At 36.8% G+C, this 19980-nt stretch overlaps 1 protein-coding gene across 19 annotated transcripts in view; it reads left to right on the top strand.

The window, feature by feature from the left end:
- The window catches only part of LOC118220689 (RNA binding protein fox-1 homolog 1), a 330165-nt gene that overhangs the window by 250864 nt on the left and 59321 nt on the right, over window positions 1–19980 (top strand). For 17 of the 19 annotated variants that reach the window (XR_004763997.1, XR_004763998.1, XR_004763999.1 and 14 more), the window contains 2 exons: window positions 19505–19648; window positions 19800–19853. Coding sequence is in view for 16 of the 19 variants with exons in the window: in XM_035404792.1 (XP_035260683.1) it covers window positions 19505–19648; window positions 19800–19853 (198 nt within the window). In the remaining 3 variants the exon portion in view is untranslated. The remainder of the gene's footprint in view (window positions 1–19504; window positions 19649–19799; window positions 19854–19980) is intronic. The other 2 variants (XM_035404788.1, XM_035404780.1) reach the window with 1 other exon arrangement.

The raw sequence follows: 19980 nt of genomic DNA, 5'->3' as shown, positions 1-19980 counted from the left end.
GGCTAAAAGTTCCCTGTGTAATATTAGAGAAGTGAATGCATATCTACAGTAACTGTTTACAGAAACCATATTAATTCCATGCCTCTTTCATTCATGCTGTATTATCACACACTGGTTTTAACTGCATGTCATAAAACGTTTGTCCAAGGCAAGCATTTCCAAAAGAGATGATGTCATATTCATATTGCAAGATTTTACAAACCCATTGAATATGTATATATGTTCTACTGTTCAAACGAGATCATTCCTAACCCTGCCATTTTTTATACATGAACATGTATTTAATACATTGTATAAAGACTATGAGCTCTATTTTCTGAAATCAATGTCGCACGGCACATGGGTGCAGTCAATGGCACAGTGTGTGCTCAGAATATTTATTCAGATATAACTATGGTAAACTGTCCCCTCGGAACTTGGTCAACAATCGGTTGACTTAATTCTGCATGGATTAATGCACTGGCCATTTGGCACTGGGTAGTACATTTTATATGCAGACGTGTTAATGATAAAATAAAATAAATAAATAAATAAAGGTCATTAGGATAATCCAGTAACCAATTTTAGTTTTCCACACAGAGTGAACCAGCTCCTCCCTCACTACAAATTTTGGAATTCAATTTAAGGAAATTTCAATGTCAAGTGAAAATCTCTGTAGCATAGTTAGACATAGAAATTCCTTATTATTTTTTTATTTTATTTGTTTTAAATAAATGAGTTAATCTGAAAAGAACATTGCCTCGAATCAACCTAATTTCATACATGCAGTATGAACATGCTCCATAATGTTTTTTTCTTGATTTGTACTCCGTAATATTTAATTTTTAATTTAACAATTCCCACATGGTTAAAGTGCACATTCTTAGTTTTATTTAAGGTTATCTTTATACACTTTGGTTTCACCTGTAGAAATTACAGCACCTTTTATACATAGCCCCCCCATTTCAGGGCACCATAATGTCTGGGATATATTAATGCTTTGTAAATTAAAGTAGTACTGTATTTTGTATGTAGTACTTTGTCACATATCCCTTGGATGAAATGACTGCTTGCAGTCTTCGACCCATACACATCACCAGGTGCTGAGTATCATCTAGCCACATTCTAGCCATTTTCAGCTCCTGCTTGTTTTGTATGAGGCACCAAATCATTCAAAAGTCTGTCAGGAACAGCACAGAGAGTGTTGAGTGTTAACTGGCACAGTGAATTGTGGATAACTGGCCTGTCTGAGTGCAGATCAAAGCAATAGCATATTTGGTTCCTAAACTTAGTTCTGGAGAAACAACACTTTTAAGTATCTGTTATGTTAGCCAAGCACTTGACAGGCACTTATATTTTTATGTCTTCCCATAATTTGAGCAGCAGCGATACTTAATTAGTTTTAAGTTTTAAATTATCCAGTTATATTATATTAACTAGCTAGCTGTTATATTTAGCTTTTTTAGATTTTTGGCTTTTGATTGCCTTTGGAGTCTGTTATTGGTGTTTATCAACATGGAGACCAGAGTTTTGCCAATGAAAGTCAAGGAAGTCATTATGAGGCTGAGAAATTAGGACAAAAAAACAGTCATAGACATAGAAGGTGTGGCTATTAAATAATGAGACTAATGCTGTAATTCAATTTCAATGAAGATAATTTACATTTCAATTCCTTTCCCCTTCAATATATTCCCCTTCTGCAACTACACATCGCTGCATTCTGGTCTTCCACTGATCAAAGCAGTGCAATAGGTCTTCTTCCGTTAGTTGTCTCAGAAGCTCCGCGCTTTCTTCTTCACTTCTGGAACAGACTCAAAACAGGTTCCCTTGAGTGCAGACTTGATTTTAATAGCCACACGATATCGCAGTACTTGACCACCCTCCCTATTCACCTGATCAAGCACCATGCGACTTTTTTCTTTTCCCTAAAATCAAGTCTGCACTCAAGGGAGTAGTTTGGTGAATACAAGATGCCTTTTTCAGAGAATCGTCTTCAAAAGATTTTTCCTTTTTGCAACTTGGCTGCAAAGGCTATTGCCAAGTAGGGATTGTCGGTAACTTTGGACACCTTGTAACCGCAAGATGCCAAGTTGTTTTGGCGATCTTGAACTGTCTCAGTTTAACTTCTTTTTGTGTCTTTTTGCAACTCACTACACATGGCAAGAAGATAGACTTGCATCCTCGACCTGGCAGGTTAGCCTTCCTTCAAACAGCAAACAAATAAAATCTGCAGTCATACTATCGAAAGTATGTACTATACCAGAGATGGAGCAGTACAACGATGTTGTTTTCCAGCCATGTGTAAGATGCATCTTAAAAACCAGCAGAGCATTTAAATGAACTTACTGTGGCTGTGCTCATTTACATAACCGCTCTTAGTAAATACCCTGCAAAATTGAAAACATGCGGCGACACTGAATTTTGCGGCACTGACGCTAATTTGTCATATGCTTAGTAAATATGGCCCTTAGACTATAGTCTTTTTGTCTTCTTCTTTAACAAGGGTGTGAATATTAATGGAACCTGCGGTTTGGTTGAGAACTGTCCTCACTAGTTAAATAGTGTTAGTTCTTGGTCCACAGGGAACCATCAGTGTGACTTGTCACATCACTCATTTGTAACACGCACATTGTAGGACTGACTCCAACCTAAACAAATACAAAATTAACCCATATCACGTTGATGTTGTAATGCCAATGCTAAGTCTGTTGTTGTCATCTATTGCTGTGTGAATCAAATGATCCTCCATTTTACAGGTTGTTTGTCATGCAGATGGTATACAACGTTTCAGTTATTCTGTTGTGAGATGAATACACATTTTGCCACAATAAGTGTCAAATCAGGTACCAGCCTAGCACTGAAACTAAAAATCAAAGACACAGCATTCTGTGATATTGGGTTACTTACAGGGGACAAAGATATTATTGAACTGGTCAGCAATACAATAATGCTGACATGGTCTATTTAGAAAAAAAAGACAGCTAAAAGAGTGCATCAGCCCTATTTTTTAAATTGCCCTTTTATGATAATTTATTCATGATCATTGCCTATTCATGATAGTATGTATTTTGCCATGGAAACATAAGTAATGTTTAAAAACCACAATATTTAATTTTACTGGTTAACTTAATGTTACACAAGACTGAGATTAACACACACCTATACTGCATTACACAACAGTGTCAGTTAGTCTGTTGCACCGAGGACAAGCTTTGAATATGACAAAACATACAGAAGAGGTCATAAATATGAAGGTACCAAAGGTTAATGTAGTGTGAAAGACTGAGGGACTCTGCCATTCACCTACTCTATCATAATGATACATTAGCCTTTCCTCATCTGAAAGGGCCTCAGTGATGCTGTCACAAAGCCTAAATGCTTTCTAATGAATGGCATAACTAAACTTGAAGCATGTACGCTTTGTTTATTATAATAGGACTTATATAGGAATATTTACTATTAAAAGTAAATTGTTTTATACATATATATATATATATATATATATATATAATGTTTTACAAATATAAAAAAATAGTTTTTACATTGACTGTCACCAGCTAACTGATAACAAATTCACTTTTTTAAAGGTTTACATCTAATAGTAAATCTATATTTTGAAAATTCTGTCAGAATGTAAATATCATATGCTGTACTTTTTTATAGTCTCATTAATCATGTTTCACTCAACAATTAGTAAATTGCACGAAAGTTCATGTTGTACATTCAAAACCACAGTACATGCCGTAGTACAATACATGCAATGGAATTGAGTTCTTTGTTCATACAGACATGATTTTTATTATTATTCTCTATATTGCTGCTTGTCATGAACAAACTGACTTGGTACCTTAATGCACAATTGAATCTAGGCCATTTTTCATTATTTCCTATATTCTTATTTGTGGAGTGCAGTTACCACAGTGTTTCCTGTAAAATATCTTCACTACAAGCACCACACTAAATATGGTCCTGTTTGTAAGAGGAAAAATAATTTGAATTTTCACTACTGATGGCTAAAAAAAGATCCAAGGCACTGAATAAAATATAGGTTGAATACTGTGGCAAAGCATATAAAGGAGGGGCTCTAGAAAACCTTAGAACATGGATTTGCACAGGTCCTTTGAGTATTTAGGTCAGCGAAAAGTTGCAATACCATACACAAGTGGTAGAGATTGTTATTGTTTTCTTCCACAGTAAAGTTCTTGTCACATCCGCAAACTTCAGCTGCAGATGAGATTTTAAAGGTCCATTAAATCCACTCTGAAGGTATGAGGCAAGCTGTCTAAAAGCAAATCCCTGGTTTCAGTAAATAATACATGTTTTGCCTACAGCATCCTCCCCCATGCATCTGCTCTACTGAGCAAGGGAACAGTCATCTCTTTTGTACATGAACAATACTGAAGCCTACCTTCCTTCAGACCGCAAACAAATAAAATCTGCAGTTATAGTATCAAGAATATGTACCGTATATCAACACTTTTTATTGCCCAATCATTAGGTGATAAAAGATGACTGAATGAGATTGTTTGGACAGTTTTTAGTTTGCGGACTAGGAGAGAAATTTAGAATCCACTATGATTTTTCAGGACTCATAGGTCCTGGTGATATTGTGAAATGTCCCTTTCTGGAACTTTGCCTCAATAAAAAACATGGGAAAACAGTTTATATTGAATTAAAACTATTCAAATTAATTTTAGTACTATTTTTTTTTAAAGTTATTTAAATTGCACCGAGCAGTTGAAACCTTTCACTTTGAAATACAATGAATATCAGTACTTTATATTTCTTGACATTGAGAAAATCTTTTGAACAGCTTTCAAATTGAACATAAATCAGCACTGTTCCCCAGATTATCGTGTACAGTAAGCCTATATCATTTGTTTGGGAGGATGTTATCTGTACTTTTGTACATGTATAATCTGATGTTGTATTAATGACTAGACCTTTGAAGCAGTGAAATGAAAAGAGGGAGGAACATGATGAATTTGAGCCTCAGTCTGGAGCATCGTTTCACTGTGTGTCACCTTTCATTTTCCCTATTAACTGCAGCGAAACACTCTCTCCCAGCATGGGCTTAATCCATTTCAAACCCCAATCAGCAGTAGACTGTGTCAACAGTGCTCTAGTCACAACTTACCTCCTTTATGCCTCATTCAGACACTTCACAATCCTCTCACTCGTATCAGAGAGTCCCAGTTGTTTTTCATGAGTAGCCTTTGTGCTGTTAAGAGGTGTTGTATTGTGTGCGTGTGTGTGTGTGTGTGTGTGTGCGCGCGCCCGGGGACACACACGTGTGTTTGGGAGGGAGACTATTGAATTTTGAAAGAAATATTACTAATATTTTAAAAATGACTTGTTGAAGAAAATCATCAACATAAGCACATGTGGATTAATAGGCACACTGGTTTTCAATAGATATTCTCTGAAAATGCTTAGCTGGCTTGCTGACACAAGGTACTTGGAAGACATCAATGCAACAGAGCTTACAAACTGCTGAGATTCAGCATTCAGTAAGGCATAGACTGGCCAAGTGCTCTGTTCTTGGGCTGTGATATCACATGGCAGAGAAGCTGATGATGTTGAGAGCAGTAGAAAACCCCCTCATATGTACTCATCTGGCTTCAGTGTGGGTGTTGATTGCAGGCTTACATTGTGTAAAGGGACCCTGAATAAATTTAAAAAGAGTCAGAGAGGGAGAGAGTGTATGTGTGTGTGCATAGTCTTTTTTTAAGGTGAGCAGGTTCTAAATTGATATGTACAATACATGGCCATGCAAATTTGTAACAGACTCACAGGTACAAGTGGACACACACACACACACACACACACACACATACCCACACGCACACTCACACACACACAAGCCTGCTTTTTTAAACTGTCTAAGAAAACAGATGGGCATCGCTTCAAATCACTCCAAATTTTACCCACAGATAATTTGCCAGTCCCCATAGTTTACAGAATATTGAAAATTATTGTAATTGAAGATTTTCCTTACCTCCTCCACCTCTCAACAGTAATCTTTCCACACTGGATGTTCTAGAACATACAGGAATGAAGTGTTACATTTTTTTCAAGTTTAATACAGTATTCGAGCTACTTCTAATTTTTTTTCTCAACATCATCAAAGCAAATCCAGTCAAGAATTATTTTCTAAGTATTCCCGTGAGCTTCTTGGTGTATACAAAACTGACTCATTGGTAGGGTTGGGCATCGTTTATGTTTTATCGATTCCAGTTACTATTCTGATTCTGCTTATCGAATCTAGTTTTTAACGAATCCTGGTTCCGATTCTTGTCATATTGTTTGGGTCACACCAAAATGTGTTGTTCACAAATCCAGCTCTATTTCCAGCAGATTTAGGCAGACATTAAAAATGTAATTTGTCCTTTAGGTACAAAAATAAAGACAGTGCATAACACAATGAGAGTCATGCCCACGATGGGGGAAACAATCTGTTGTGCTCCATAGACTTATTATTAGCAGTCGGTTGATTATTGAGATGCACAAAAAAACAAGGACAAGAACCCAGATCTGACGTTTTCTGTGTCCCATGCAAAAAACTGCTTTTAACTAACGCTATTATGATAGCCGCTTTTAACCAATGTTAACTTTAGTTAAAAGCAGTGTAGGGGAAAACACCTCTACAAATTGTAGAATAGTGAGGATATATAATTAAAACGTGTCCGTTTTAACAGTATTCACAAGTAGGCACCACGGAATGCGCAATATATAAATATATTACCTTGTGATGATCAAATGGTGCAAAAGTATAATCTATCTCATAATTAATCAGTCTCATAAAATGTGTTAAATCATGATTATGAATTTCTATATTAAATATTAAAACAACAACCAATGATATAGCATGCATACATTCTTTGAGGTGGTAGGCTCAATCATTTATCTGAATAATTATCAGACAGGTGATGAGGTTTAATGAAATAGTTTAATGAATGTATTAAACAAATATCTAAATGAAAATCATAAAAGGCTAAAGGGAACTTTAGGACTGTCTTAGCGACCGTGCTTTCCTCACATCTCCTTCTGTTGAGCAGCAAAGAGAGAATGGAGAAGAGGCAGGAATAGACATGGGATCAGTCTGTCCAAACATGATCGTGTGGTTGTGACGTCATTCTTGTTGTTGATCCAAAATGGTGCCTAGTCCTTTTTTAAAAATTTTATTTATTTATTTATTTTTTATACAGAAGTCATTTCATACTCTTGGGCATGGGTCCCCACTTTCCACAGGACAGCTTGTATCAGATTTAATTTGACTGTTATGTTTGCGCATTAGTGTGATATGCAGAGGTGGGTAACCCGGCTTCAAAGAGTAAAAAGACTGACCATGTATTTGCTCCACCACCATGCACTAAACCAGCTGACTCTAATTAGCATAACTCTTCAGCATGATAGGAGACCTAATTATTGCAATCAGCTGGTTTAGTGCATGGTGGTGGAGCAAATACATGGTCAGTCTTTTTACTCTTTGAAGCCGGGTTACCCACCTCTGGTGATATGTAAGCAAAACAGAAGAGCAACTCTTCCTCAGGTGACTGAGAATGTCAATGCAGGAAGTGATCAGACTGTCAGCAAGAACAGTCCTTCGACAACTACATAGAGAGGGATATCATAGGAGAGTTGCAATGCATAAACTCCTCATTACATAGACAAATGCACATTTGAGAGTTCAGTGGTGAAAAACCATAGGCACTAGTCAACAGAGATGTGTAAAAAAGTGATATAGTTAGATGAGTGATCCTTCACCATATTCTCAACAAGTGGGCAAGTGCATGTCTGGTGCACACCAAGAGAATGTTAGAGGTTTGAATGCTTGACCCCTACAGTGAGGGGGTCCGGTGGCTCTGTTATTCTGTGTTGGGCATTTTCCTGGCATGGTTTGGGTCCACTAATCCCCAGGGTCACTGCAAATCAACACAAAGTTATTTTAAGTGACCACCTTTATCCTATGAAAAAACATTTATTTCCTGATGGGAATGGTCTCTTCCACGATGACAATCCCCCTTTGCACAGGGCACAAGGGGTCACTGGAAGGTTTGGTGGGTAAGAAAATGATGTGAATCATATGTTATGGCCTTCAAAGTCACCAATCTCAACCCACCTATGGGAGATTTTGGACAGGTGTGTTTGACAGCGCTCTCCATTAACATCATAAAAAACAGCAAATGAGGGAATATCTTGTGCATGAATGGTGTTCCATCCCTCCAGTACAGTTCCAGAGACTTGTAGTATCTATGCCAAGGCATTTTGAAGCTGTTCTGACGGCTCGTGATGGCCTAACACCTTAAGACACTTTATGTTGGTTTTTCCTTTAATTTGTCATCCGTCTATATGTGCACTGTCAAATGTAATGAGTAGTGCTGCAACCTGACTGACTGTCTCAATCTCAGCTCTAAATCTTAACTATCATTCCTTGGTCAAAGTCACTGAGGTGTCATTTTCTAGCAATGCTAGCCATAATTATAGGCAACCAACAACAACAACAACAACAACAACAATAATAATAATAATCAAACAGTTCAGTTCTGTCAGAGCATTTACATTCAAAGGTAGTGTAGGACAGTTCCAGAAGTCTTCCTGTTATCAGACCCTCAAAGTAAAACAGATTGTTTATTGTTGTGGAGGAAAATCCCTTCTTAGGTTCGGTGGGTGAGTCGGTGATGCAAGAATAAAGACTAGAACTTATGATTTCTTCTAATAACCTTTTTATTCTCTTTAATCAATAATCCTTTTCATGTACGTAGGCCTACGGGAGGTCTCTAGTACCATAAAGATACATAGAGAGCTTCCTCCCATTATGTTTTTACATCCTTTTTATACAACCAGATCTCCTCCTACCCTGATGTATCTTCCCTTTAAAATAACCAATCCCAGCCTAGGTCAAACATATGTTTCATAAGTTAGTTTAACAATAACTATTATATAATCTTCAATTTTAATCAATGGCAGATATTTCACTACACACTTACAGAGAAATATATATGCATGACTTGAATAACAAGTATTTGTCCTCATGGTTAACAATTGTTCCATCTTCCAGTTTCAAAGTACATGCACTTTACATGCATTCACTACATGCTGTAATCCAACTGAAATATTGACTCATATACACACCACCATGTTCTAACAAACTATTTTTATATCATTACTGTTGCCGTGATTACTTTGATTTTCATTCATTCATTTTAATAGAATATAATCTCTACATTTACTAGATATAGCAAATCAGTTCTTTCTAAATCAGTATCCTTTCTCTTCTCTTACAACTCAAAGGTCTTCTGCACAAGACTGTTTCCCACCAGAAGTTACTTACAAAATTCCACTCAAGTAAATGTTTACAATTTTCCCTCCTGCAACTGGGGTTCAAAGATTCTTTAGGTAGTATGCATCAGTGTACAAGGAGACCACTGTCTTTCCTTAGTTACAAATAGACATGACACAGAATACCTATTGTTCTTCAGAGATCATCCCATAATCACATACATTTAAATATATTCTTGATCAGTACAATAAGAAGAAATGTAAAAACATTAAAAGAATGAAGAAAACCCATACTTCCACATTGTGCTGACAGGTAGTCAGCAATTGTGATGAAGAGACAGCGCGCAGTTGCAAAACATCCGATTGGATCAGCATTATGTGAACTTTAGGTTCTCTATAATACAATGTAATCATGTTTTGTATTTTTGGAAAACTGATGTCATGGGGAACAAGTTGGTGTCTTTGGTGGTGGAGTGCTCACTTAAGATCTTGATACCTATGGGTCAGTACCCAGCCAGATACAAAAGTTAACCCAGTGTGATATGTTTACAGAGGTAGTGCAAGCAGGATCATTGATCTATACTGCTTTGCTATGACAGTGTCTTTATTTGATGACTTGGTGTTTTGCTTTGATTGTTTTGTATATAAGGGAAAAGTGCAGTGGTTCAGTAAGACTCGTCAACACGTATCTGAGGGGTTTTTTATAGTAGCCAGTTTCTTGATCAGGGTCCTGAATTGGCCCATGATAATTAAAGAGTTCAGGTTCAATGTGGACTGTAACTCATTCCAGGCATGAGCAGCACTACTGTATATCTAGATGCAGTTTTTTCCCAGTTCAGGGTAGACCCCCAGCACCTGGAGAATCAACCTGTCCTGACAATGAGGCTGATAGGCTCCAACTCTCCATTCAATATGAGATTTAATGTAAGGAGGTAACTTTATACAAAAACAGAAACAGTATTGATCTCTTCTCTGAGACATGTGGAGACTGTATCTCAAGAACCTAGAATTCACTGCTGGAATGGAAAATAGCCTCTAGATAAATATACCAGATTAAGAATTTGCTTGATTTTTTATTATTATTTCATTATAACACATTTACTTTATAAATTTATGAACACACTGCCAATGTCCATTACTTCAATGACTGCATTAGCAAGTAACTCAAGTCTGTGGAATATATAGTTGTGCAGGTAGTGACTCTATTTCCACATGACAAAATGGCTGACATGGATCAGTACACTCAAAACATGGATAACCTGTAAGGAAAAATAACAAATACTCAAAAGGATTGGTTTTGTCCTAGCACCACTCACTGATGGGGCTAGTGTGACTTGTGGGGATATACTTTTCTTTTGTCTGACATAAGCCTGCCATGTGGAAGTACTTCACTGAGCATTCCAGTGCCCATGCTCAAGTACGCAGAGTGGATGGCAGTCACTCTACTGTTTGCCTTTTAGAGCACAGTGTGAGATCAATGAATGGTAAACGCTAATAATTGTAGTGTCCGCAGTTGGTGTGAAATTGATTTGGATAAAGAGGCTGATCTAAATTCCGCCACAGAGAGGATTCCTTCATCTTGCTTTCTTTAGTCTCTGATTTCCTCTGGCAATGTCATTTAGGTTTAGATTTTTCAGTTCTGTTGTGCATTGCTGTTTTTTCTTGTTCTTTTTTATGTGCCATGCGTTTGTGAAGTTTCAAGTTTTTTGCTCAGGACACTCTTTATGTATTTATTATTATTCTTATTATTATTGTTTTACATAAGCAGTAAATGTGTTTTATTTAGTCTCAGATTAATCAACGTGTATTATGCACTTTTGGGGAAATATTTTAGGTTTTATGTGGCACTGCAAATAAAAAATTCTACATTTAGTCTGTTGTTTTTCAAAGTCCATTGTATTAATTATTGGGACATAAACCTGAGTGGGTCCGGTGTAATTTCATCTGAGGATATTTTTTTAGAAAAGAAGCTTGAAGGCTTCTGATTAATGCCACAATGAGGAAGTCCTCCTCATGTTTGCCTTTTTAAAAGAAAGCAAAGGTTATTCCGTTAAACACTTCAAGATTTATTCTCCTCTTTGGCACATCTCATAGCCTATTGATCAGTTAAGACGGCAGGGTTTGAAAGCAAACAGAGGGCTTGGTAACTGATCTTAATCAATTAATTGATCCATCACTCTGACCTTATGTATGGAAAGTGAAGTGAAATCTTTAAGGTTCTACATTTGCTGCTCTAAATGACTGACTTGTTAGTTTAATTTAAACCCCCTCTACCAGTCTTTTGTTAGAACTGTCCAATATAAGTAGGAAACACATATTTTCAATTATATTGCCACAGCTATCTCTTCTGGAGGGCTGGTGGTGTATGCAGTCATTAAAAGAGACATTGGAATAAGAGTATTTTACAACAGCAATGGACACAACATATAATCCTGTCACTTACACTTAATATGAGCGTGGTTTTCCAGATTTTCTTAATATTTAACTTTGTTCCTTCTATTTATACAAGATTGTTTGTTTATGACTGCCAACAGTTCTTGATTTTCAAGTACTGAAACGAGGCTCAGTAATCATAAATCCATTAAGGTATTCCACTGTTCTTGTATGGGCTGGGCTGAAATAGGTAATGGTGTACTGCACCAACATTCTACAAACCATTCACTCAGTGTATGTGTTCCTTCCTCAGATCAAAGATCCTATCACAATGATAATTATTAAGATTATTATTGCTGAATTGGAGTTTGTAGTATACAAAAATATATATGACTAATGTGTTTTTATTTTATGTGGGCCTGCAAATAACAATGAGAAATAACTAAATAACAAATTGAGTTTGGAAAAAAAGTGTAAAATGGAGATTCTCATTTTATTTAGTAACCTTTGCCACATAAAGGTTTAGTTTATTGTTACCATTTTTTGGTATAGCAAACACATTTTTTTTAAAAAAAATAGCTTTATTGAAAAGACTGTTGAAGTAACAGAGACAGATTAATGTGCTTATTGGCAGAAACGGTTTGTTTGTTCTCATCCTGCCCTTACTCACAAATTAATGTAGAGGTACTGTATCGGTAATCCTGCTCAGTGCGTAGATATTTTCTTCATGCCCCTATAGTACAACTGTCAATTTAATTTGCTCATCCTGGCTAACTTTATCCATAATAAACCTGTAGCTAGCTCAATTTTTAAGAGAGATGTAGGGACTCACAGGAAAGGTCTTTCATTGGCAGTACATTCTTTAATACAAACCTTATATGGCAACTTTTTTGACAACTGGAATCAAAATAAATTCACTGTAGCAAGGATATTTAGGTCATGTTTTTATGCCTTGTCAAACACAGTGTAAGGTAGACAGCCAGTTTTATATTCTGTAAGTCTGGTATATTGGCCAAGAGCAGTTTGCTGTTACTCCATGGGTAAATGCATTTTTTTTTTTTTTTTTTTTTTTTTTTTTTTGCATACACAAGTTGTTTCACTTCTTGGAACTCTGAAGGCTGTTTGGTCTTTGAAAGAGAACATTTTATATAATTTGAAAGAGATGTTGAAAGGAGGAATTATGAATGCGAAAGAGGAGTCTTGCTAATGCCGGGTGAAGATGTATCACTATAATGTTGGCTAGCAGTAAACACTTTGGAATACACACTTTTCAGAAATTATTTTTTTTAGGAGTTTAAAAATATTTTTAGAAGGTTTCATACCTACATTTAATGTAGGGCTTGTCATAGTGTCTGTCTGGTTTAAGCCTTACTTTATTTATTGTAGTTACCCTGAATGTATTTTATCTTCTTTATAGGGAATTTATTTTAATTTAGCATAGAGGAGATAAATCTTAGTGGAAACCTTCTCAAATTGTGCTACACATTAAAATCATCAATTTCATAGCTGAAAGACATCGCCTTGCTTTATATTTTGACTGAAACTCCACAAAACGATGCAGTTTTCTAATAAGTGTACATAGTACTTTTCACTTTCATAGAGTTATACCCAAGATTCTTTCCAGAAAAGTTACATAAATTAAACAAATAAAAATTTTATTAAAAGCTCTGTAAAAATAGCTGCAAGTTCTCCCTGTGGTTCACAAATGGGTCTCTCTGTTGGTAAGGCAACTAGCCGGAACAAACACCAATCAGCAAAACATACAAGAACACAAAGGCCCACACTGGACCTTGTAGCCGTCCATGATGAGGGCTTGACTGCAATGTGTGCTGCGACTTGTAACCCTCTGCAGCAGACAGGACTACTCCTGGGCTGCCAGCCAAACAGACACAGCAAGCTGGCCCTCAGTCATCCATGGACAAGGGAGACGCCTGAGACACACCACCAAAAATCTGGATTCTGCTTTCCATGATACTGAACTCATATCTCAAGCTAAAAAAACACAACATTCCCCCATTTTTATCAGCACTGTCACGACCACATTTTTTTATTTTCTGTCTTTTTCCCCATGGCATAGGCTAGGAATCATCAAAGCTTTTGTGTGATACATTTGCTGTTTCATGTTGGCTTGCTGACAGAAGGCCGATGCTGGTGTATAACGTGTCTCTGTAGGTTATTGTTAAAATGGAGAGGCCTATTCAGGCTACTCAGGAGGAGATTGAGAGGGAGGCAGAGAGCTCTTGATCATGGTGTAAATTGATTTCAGCTTAAGGATCACTGCTGAGGGTGCCAGGGCATTGCACAAGCAGTTTTGTCAACTTGAACTACCCTTGGGGACATGGAGAAATCAGCCTTTTATTTGTTTCTCTGGCCCAATTTACATGGGAGGTTCAGAGTACCCACTTCGCCAAAATGAAACTTATAGATATTTGTTCTCTGAGGGAGTTGTGAAACAAAGAAAAACACTTAACTATTTTGTATGAGGGAATCTGAGATTAGTGCCTTTCCTCTTTCCCTTTTTTTTCCTTAAACTACTTTAAGGAATACAAGAGCCACAGGCAAACTTAACCTATTTTCTTCCAATATAGCTTACAAGCTTAGAGTATTATCTGACATTCTGCCATCCCTCTGGTTACTGGGAACAGAGGAATAACTGTAACATTTTTGTGAGAAATAGATTTTTAAGGGAATAAGAGATGAAAAATCTCATGCATACTATATCAGTGGCTTGCATTTTACCTCACCAGTGAAATTAGCACACCACTTCAGTTTGTCCTCTGAAGTTTAATGTGATCAAGCTCTTGTTCACTCAACCACAAATTAGCTTGTCCTGGATTTTCCAACTAAAATAATTGCTGTATCCTGAAAACATATTTTTTTCTTCTTCAGTTGTTTTTTTTAAAAAATTGAAATGCTTCATGTTCTGAAAATATGTACTTTATATTTAAAGTCGTGTCTAGCTACCCTTGTTTTAACTAAACCAGTTAACCTAACGCATCATCCATCATTGTTAACTATGCTAATCTCAAGTCTGGCTGGGCCATCTGTTGCATTTTCAAGCATGATTTCCACTCATTTTGTAAGCTGTTTTTAGAATCAAAGTTTGGCAAAGAAATTTTAAGTTTTTATGAGGTATCAATAGCCTTTAACCAACCGAGAACTATCATTTACAGAATAAATCTGGAATAATGTAAAGAATACATACTTAAGGCTTTCCTAAAATTGTTTTTGTCAAATATAAATTGTGCTACAAGTATGGAAGCTGTGTAACTATGGAATCTATGCATATACTGTACATGATACCGCATAAAAAGTAAGATAAAGTAATTGATATAATCATCAGAATTCTCCAGAATTCTGTCTTCATAATTAAAGCAGACATTTTGTTTATCCAATTTACCATGAAGTGAAGTGGGGCAGGCGTGTTCCTTCATTTGTTATGAGTCCTTGTGACAAGTCACTGCGAAAAACAGTAAAAACCCCTCCCACCTTGCATATTGGACATTGATATAATTATTTCCCATATTATGAATATTAGTAATTTATATGAAAGATGTTACCACAGCCTCAGATTCAGTGTATCACATTTAAGCATTAACTATTTTAATTACTTACACAGTAAAACAATGTAATATATTCTTCATTTCCAAAGTATTGTACATGTATGAAAAAAATAAAAACTCTCCTAGCTATTTATGGGGCAGCGGTCAATACCAGCACTGAGAAATAAATGTTTTAATTTATCAGATTTTAGATATGATTTTGCTGAATATATTTGCACATTTGTTGTGCCATGTCAGTGACATTTGTGGATCAGTGTTGTGTGGGATGCAGTAAAATGCAAAATATTGGGACAGTGATACAATATTTGTTGTTTTGTCTCTGTATTTCAGCTCAATGGATTTGAAATAAAACAATTAGGTTAAAGTCCAGACTGTCAGCTTTAATTTTAGGGTATTTACATCCATGTCATGTGACACATGTAGGAATTACAGCCCTTTTGTACATAGCTTTAGAGAAGCAATAGTAATGGTACAATTGGCTGCTCAGCTGTTTCTTGCTCCAGCTGTGTGTCTTTGCATCATTTGTTCATGCACAAAAAAGCTAACAAAAGGTCTAGAGTTGATTCTAGGTGTGGTATTTGTATTTGGAGTCTGTTGCAGTTGTCTCTCAACATGATGACCAAATCACTGTCAATGCCAGTAAAGCAGGTCATCATGAGGCTGAAAGAAATAATCAGATACATATGTAAAACATTGGGTGTGTTAAAATCTGGGTGTTTTAAAGTCTGAGAAATTGTGAGGAAGCAAGAACTGGTGAGCTCCGCAATAGCAAATGACCTTGGACAACCATGGAAGACCACTGTAGTGCATCACTGAAGAATACTTTTAAAAATTTTCAACTGTCAAACAGAACAAGAATACTCTCCAGGATGTAGGCATTGATGTGCCAATTACTAAAACAAAGCCTATGCCAGCAGGGTTCACCACAATAAGCATACCACTGGTAAGAATGAGGAACACAATGGAAAGATTACAGTTTGTTAAAAAGTAAATTTAAAAAGCAATAGAGCTCTGGAACTAAGACTTATGGAAAAATGAAATGAGTATTAACCTGTACCAAAGTGATGGAAAGAGGAAAGAAAGAAACTGCTCATAATCTAAAGCACCCCCCATTATCGGTGAAACATGGTGGTGGTAGTTATGGCTTGTGCATGTATGACTGCCACTGGAACTGGCTGACTTGTCTTTCACTGATGACGTAGCTGTTAATGGCAGCAGCATGATGAATCCTGAAGTGGAGATAAACCTCATCTGCTCAGATCCTTCGAAATGCTTCAAAACTAATTGGATGGTGCTTCATCTTGCAGCAGAAAAATGACCCCGACCATACTGCTAAAGCAGTCAAGGAGTTTCTCAGGGCCATAAAGTGGAACATTCTAGACTGGTCAAGTCAATCGCCCATCGTGAATCCAACTGAACATGCATTTCCCCAGCTGAAGACAAGACTGTGTAAAATGCACCAGAAACAAACAGGAACTGGAGATGACTGCGGCACAAGTCTGGCAGAGAGAAACAACACTCTCCTCTCTCTCGTGTGACTCGCTACTCTCTGCTCTCGCCCACCACACTCTCACTTTATCTTGCATGCAACACGCATGCTAGGAAGCAAATGCAAGGCCTGCTGAACTATGCAACACAAGCTCGCGTACAGGCATACCGTAGGCTACAGGCCCACCTACGGAAGAGACATCCAGAGGCTGCGCAATTACCGGTGGTCCAAGAATTACCATGAAGGGAGCCAAGCACTGAGCTACAAATCCTGCAGTGCAACTCCTGTAAGCTCCAGAAGGCAAACCATCTGCAACAAGGATCAAGCTGCGTGTCTTGGAACTGAAGAAATGAGCGATCGCCTTCCCCTTTTCCACATCAACTCCTATGGATTTCACCCTGGAAATCACAACGTGTTCCGACAATGAAAACAATTCAAAGGACTCAAGTAAGGCTGTAACACTGGGCATACAGCTTACTTCAGCAACAGTAATGTTTATTGCTGATTGTACATAATAGTGCCAATGGTTAACGTGTTGAATGGTTATGTGAACGTTCCGTGTTTTACCATTTACTTTTGGAAGACTCAAAGCCATCCACCTCGCTGTGTTAGTTTTAATATTCAGCACGCATGGAAAATATCGCCCTGCAGTGGGATAACAAACTGTCCAGGGTGTATTTCTGCCTCTCGCCCAGTGCATGCTGGGATAGGCTCCAGCACCTCCCACGATCCTGACCAGGAACAAGCGGGTATAGATAATGGATGGATGGATGAGCAGAAAAGATCTTGCATGTGTGGTTAGATGCTAACCAGTCACAGCACAGCATATTGATCTTGACACACACTGATAACCGCACGGTTATCCTGTATCTGTCTGGCATGCTTCGTGCACCATTGTTTAATCACTAGCTCCAGCTAGTTTCAAACCTCTCTCCATTTTAGTTTCTTTGTTCTCCTTGAACACGTGTCTGCGGTGTGCACTCACCAAGCCATGTAACCCCACACACAGGAGAACACACATCACTCCTCCCATGCTTGCGCACACAAACACCCAGTGCAAAACCCACACACACACATACACGCACACACACCTACAATCATACATACACATGCACTCATACATAGTTTGTTGTACATTATAGTAGTGAATTCTGCTTTGCCCTTTTTGGTGTTTTAGGCATAACTTTATTATATCATATTATATTATATTTTCCAAGGTTGTCTGTATTAATATCACTCTTGCGTTGAATTAAGTCAGCCACGGCTAATCAAACAAATTCCCAAAATGCCTTTACTTCTTAGCTGAATTATTAATATTAATTTGGTATCAACTGTATGTGTATATATATATATATATATATATATATATATATAATGACTTTGTTAAGATGAGCTATTAATGTATCATTTTAATAACTATTAATTATTTAAATTTCCAATTCATAGTTAGTATATTTCCTTAATGAGACTGATTTATTATTCTTTAATAACACCACTTTTTGTAGAAGAATGGTATAATCATATATCCTACATTACATGGTGCCCTGCATGAGTAGAAGAGGTATATCCGCTACAACCCTCAAATTAAACCTGACAGTCTGCACTTTATCCACATATTCATTGTTTTATTTCAAATCCAATGTGCTGGACCACAGATCCAAAACAATAAAAAATGTTTCACTGTCCCAGGACCTGTGGGAAAAGGATGTCAGAATTGCTATTATAAAAATAATGCTAGCATAAACAGCACCATAAACAACGGAGATAGTAAAAAGCAGATATTGCATGTGTCCACATTTGTATACAAAAGTTGTTTTGAATCGTGGGACTATGACATATTATAATGACACTATTAGGAAATCTAATGAAATGTTTCAGGGATTACAGTTAGTGCAATATTAGTTAAGAGCACATGAAATTAATTCATGAATCAGTGAATATAGCTGGCCATCAGTAATATGAGAGACCTTCAGGGGGGAAAACCAGTGATTCAAGAAATGTGGAGTAATCTGTGAGCTCCTATTATGTAAGATACTAACTTCAGGATGATTAACTGGCATACAGTGTTATTGTAAACATCCATGGTGCTTCCCTGAAAGTGTTATTTAGCTAAATTTGAGCAAATTAATTTTCAGCACCACTGATGTAATGTTATTAATCCTTTAATGTGCTTTAATCATAACCCTTATCATTCATAATTTGATTTATGTACATGTGATGAATTCTATCGTACTACTGTATATGCAAATGGAGTCAATTTTGCTTCAAATGGAATTAACAATACAATAAAAATGAAATGGAGAGACATTTTCTATCACTTCCATATGCTGTTAATTCTATCAACATGACAATTAGATAAATAATGAAGGTAGTATGTTCACTGTCAGCATTACAAAGACGTAGCAATCAAGCAGTTCTTTACTCCCAGTAAAGAGACTCAATCATTTTTGACTGAATATTTCTTATTTATTTAAGATGAGAGCAGATTATTTGCTTTATGTGCAGCCTTGTGAAAAACTTCCAACAATGTACTTTCATTTCAGCCGAGCAAGTGTGCTTTGGAAAGCCACTAAACTTAATTTCTGCCTTGAATTCAGTTGCCCTCATCACCCTTCCCTTTAATTTAATTTCAGTGTATTAGAAGCCATAGCCTTATTCATACCAGTACAGAGTTACATAATAAAACTGTAGTGTTTTAAATGGTTCTGCAGATAATTAGCAACCTACCTTTGCCACCTGGCATCTGCATCAGTTCCTGGTTTATTTCCAAGTCAGTGGGCATTCCTGTCTCACCCCATGCCTCTATCTGATTCTCTAGCAGACAGATGATGCAGCACAGACGGACGGCCAGCAACAGACACAGTCCTCTGAAAACACAGAAAACAAAACACAGCCCAAACGACTGCACGTCTCCAATATTCCTTTCAGGTTTCGAGATCCAGACCTCAGGCAAATGTTTGGTGTAAGTATGTCTTCTTCCCTGCTGTAGCACCAACAAAAAGTGCATCATGAAATGTGATTTTCTTACTTTTTGTTTCACCAATGTAACATACCATAGCATATCAGTTTGTATTTTTTCTGAGATAAAACATCTGACTTTATTTCCTTTACAGCAATTTGGTAAAATCTTAGATGTAGAAATCATATTTAATGAACGGGGATCTAAGGTATGTGGTCTATATCTTTTTCAACTGCATGTTTTTTTCCTGTTGGGAATCATTTCAAATAATGATGAAGAAAGAAAAACTGAATTTTCCCATTTGTAAACAAAGAACAAGCATACTACTGTTCTGT

The sequence above is a fragment of the Anguilla anguilla genome, chromosome 2 (genome assembly GCF_013347855.1).
Source record: "Anguilla anguilla isolate fAngAng1 chromosome 2, fAngAng1.pri, whole genome shotgun sequence".
NCBI lineage: Eukaryota > Metazoa > Chordata > Actinopteri > Anguilliformes > Anguillidae > Anguilla > Anguilla anguilla.
Note: the sequence above shows the minus strand (reverse complement) of the source record. Positions and strands in the feature narration are given on the sequence as shown.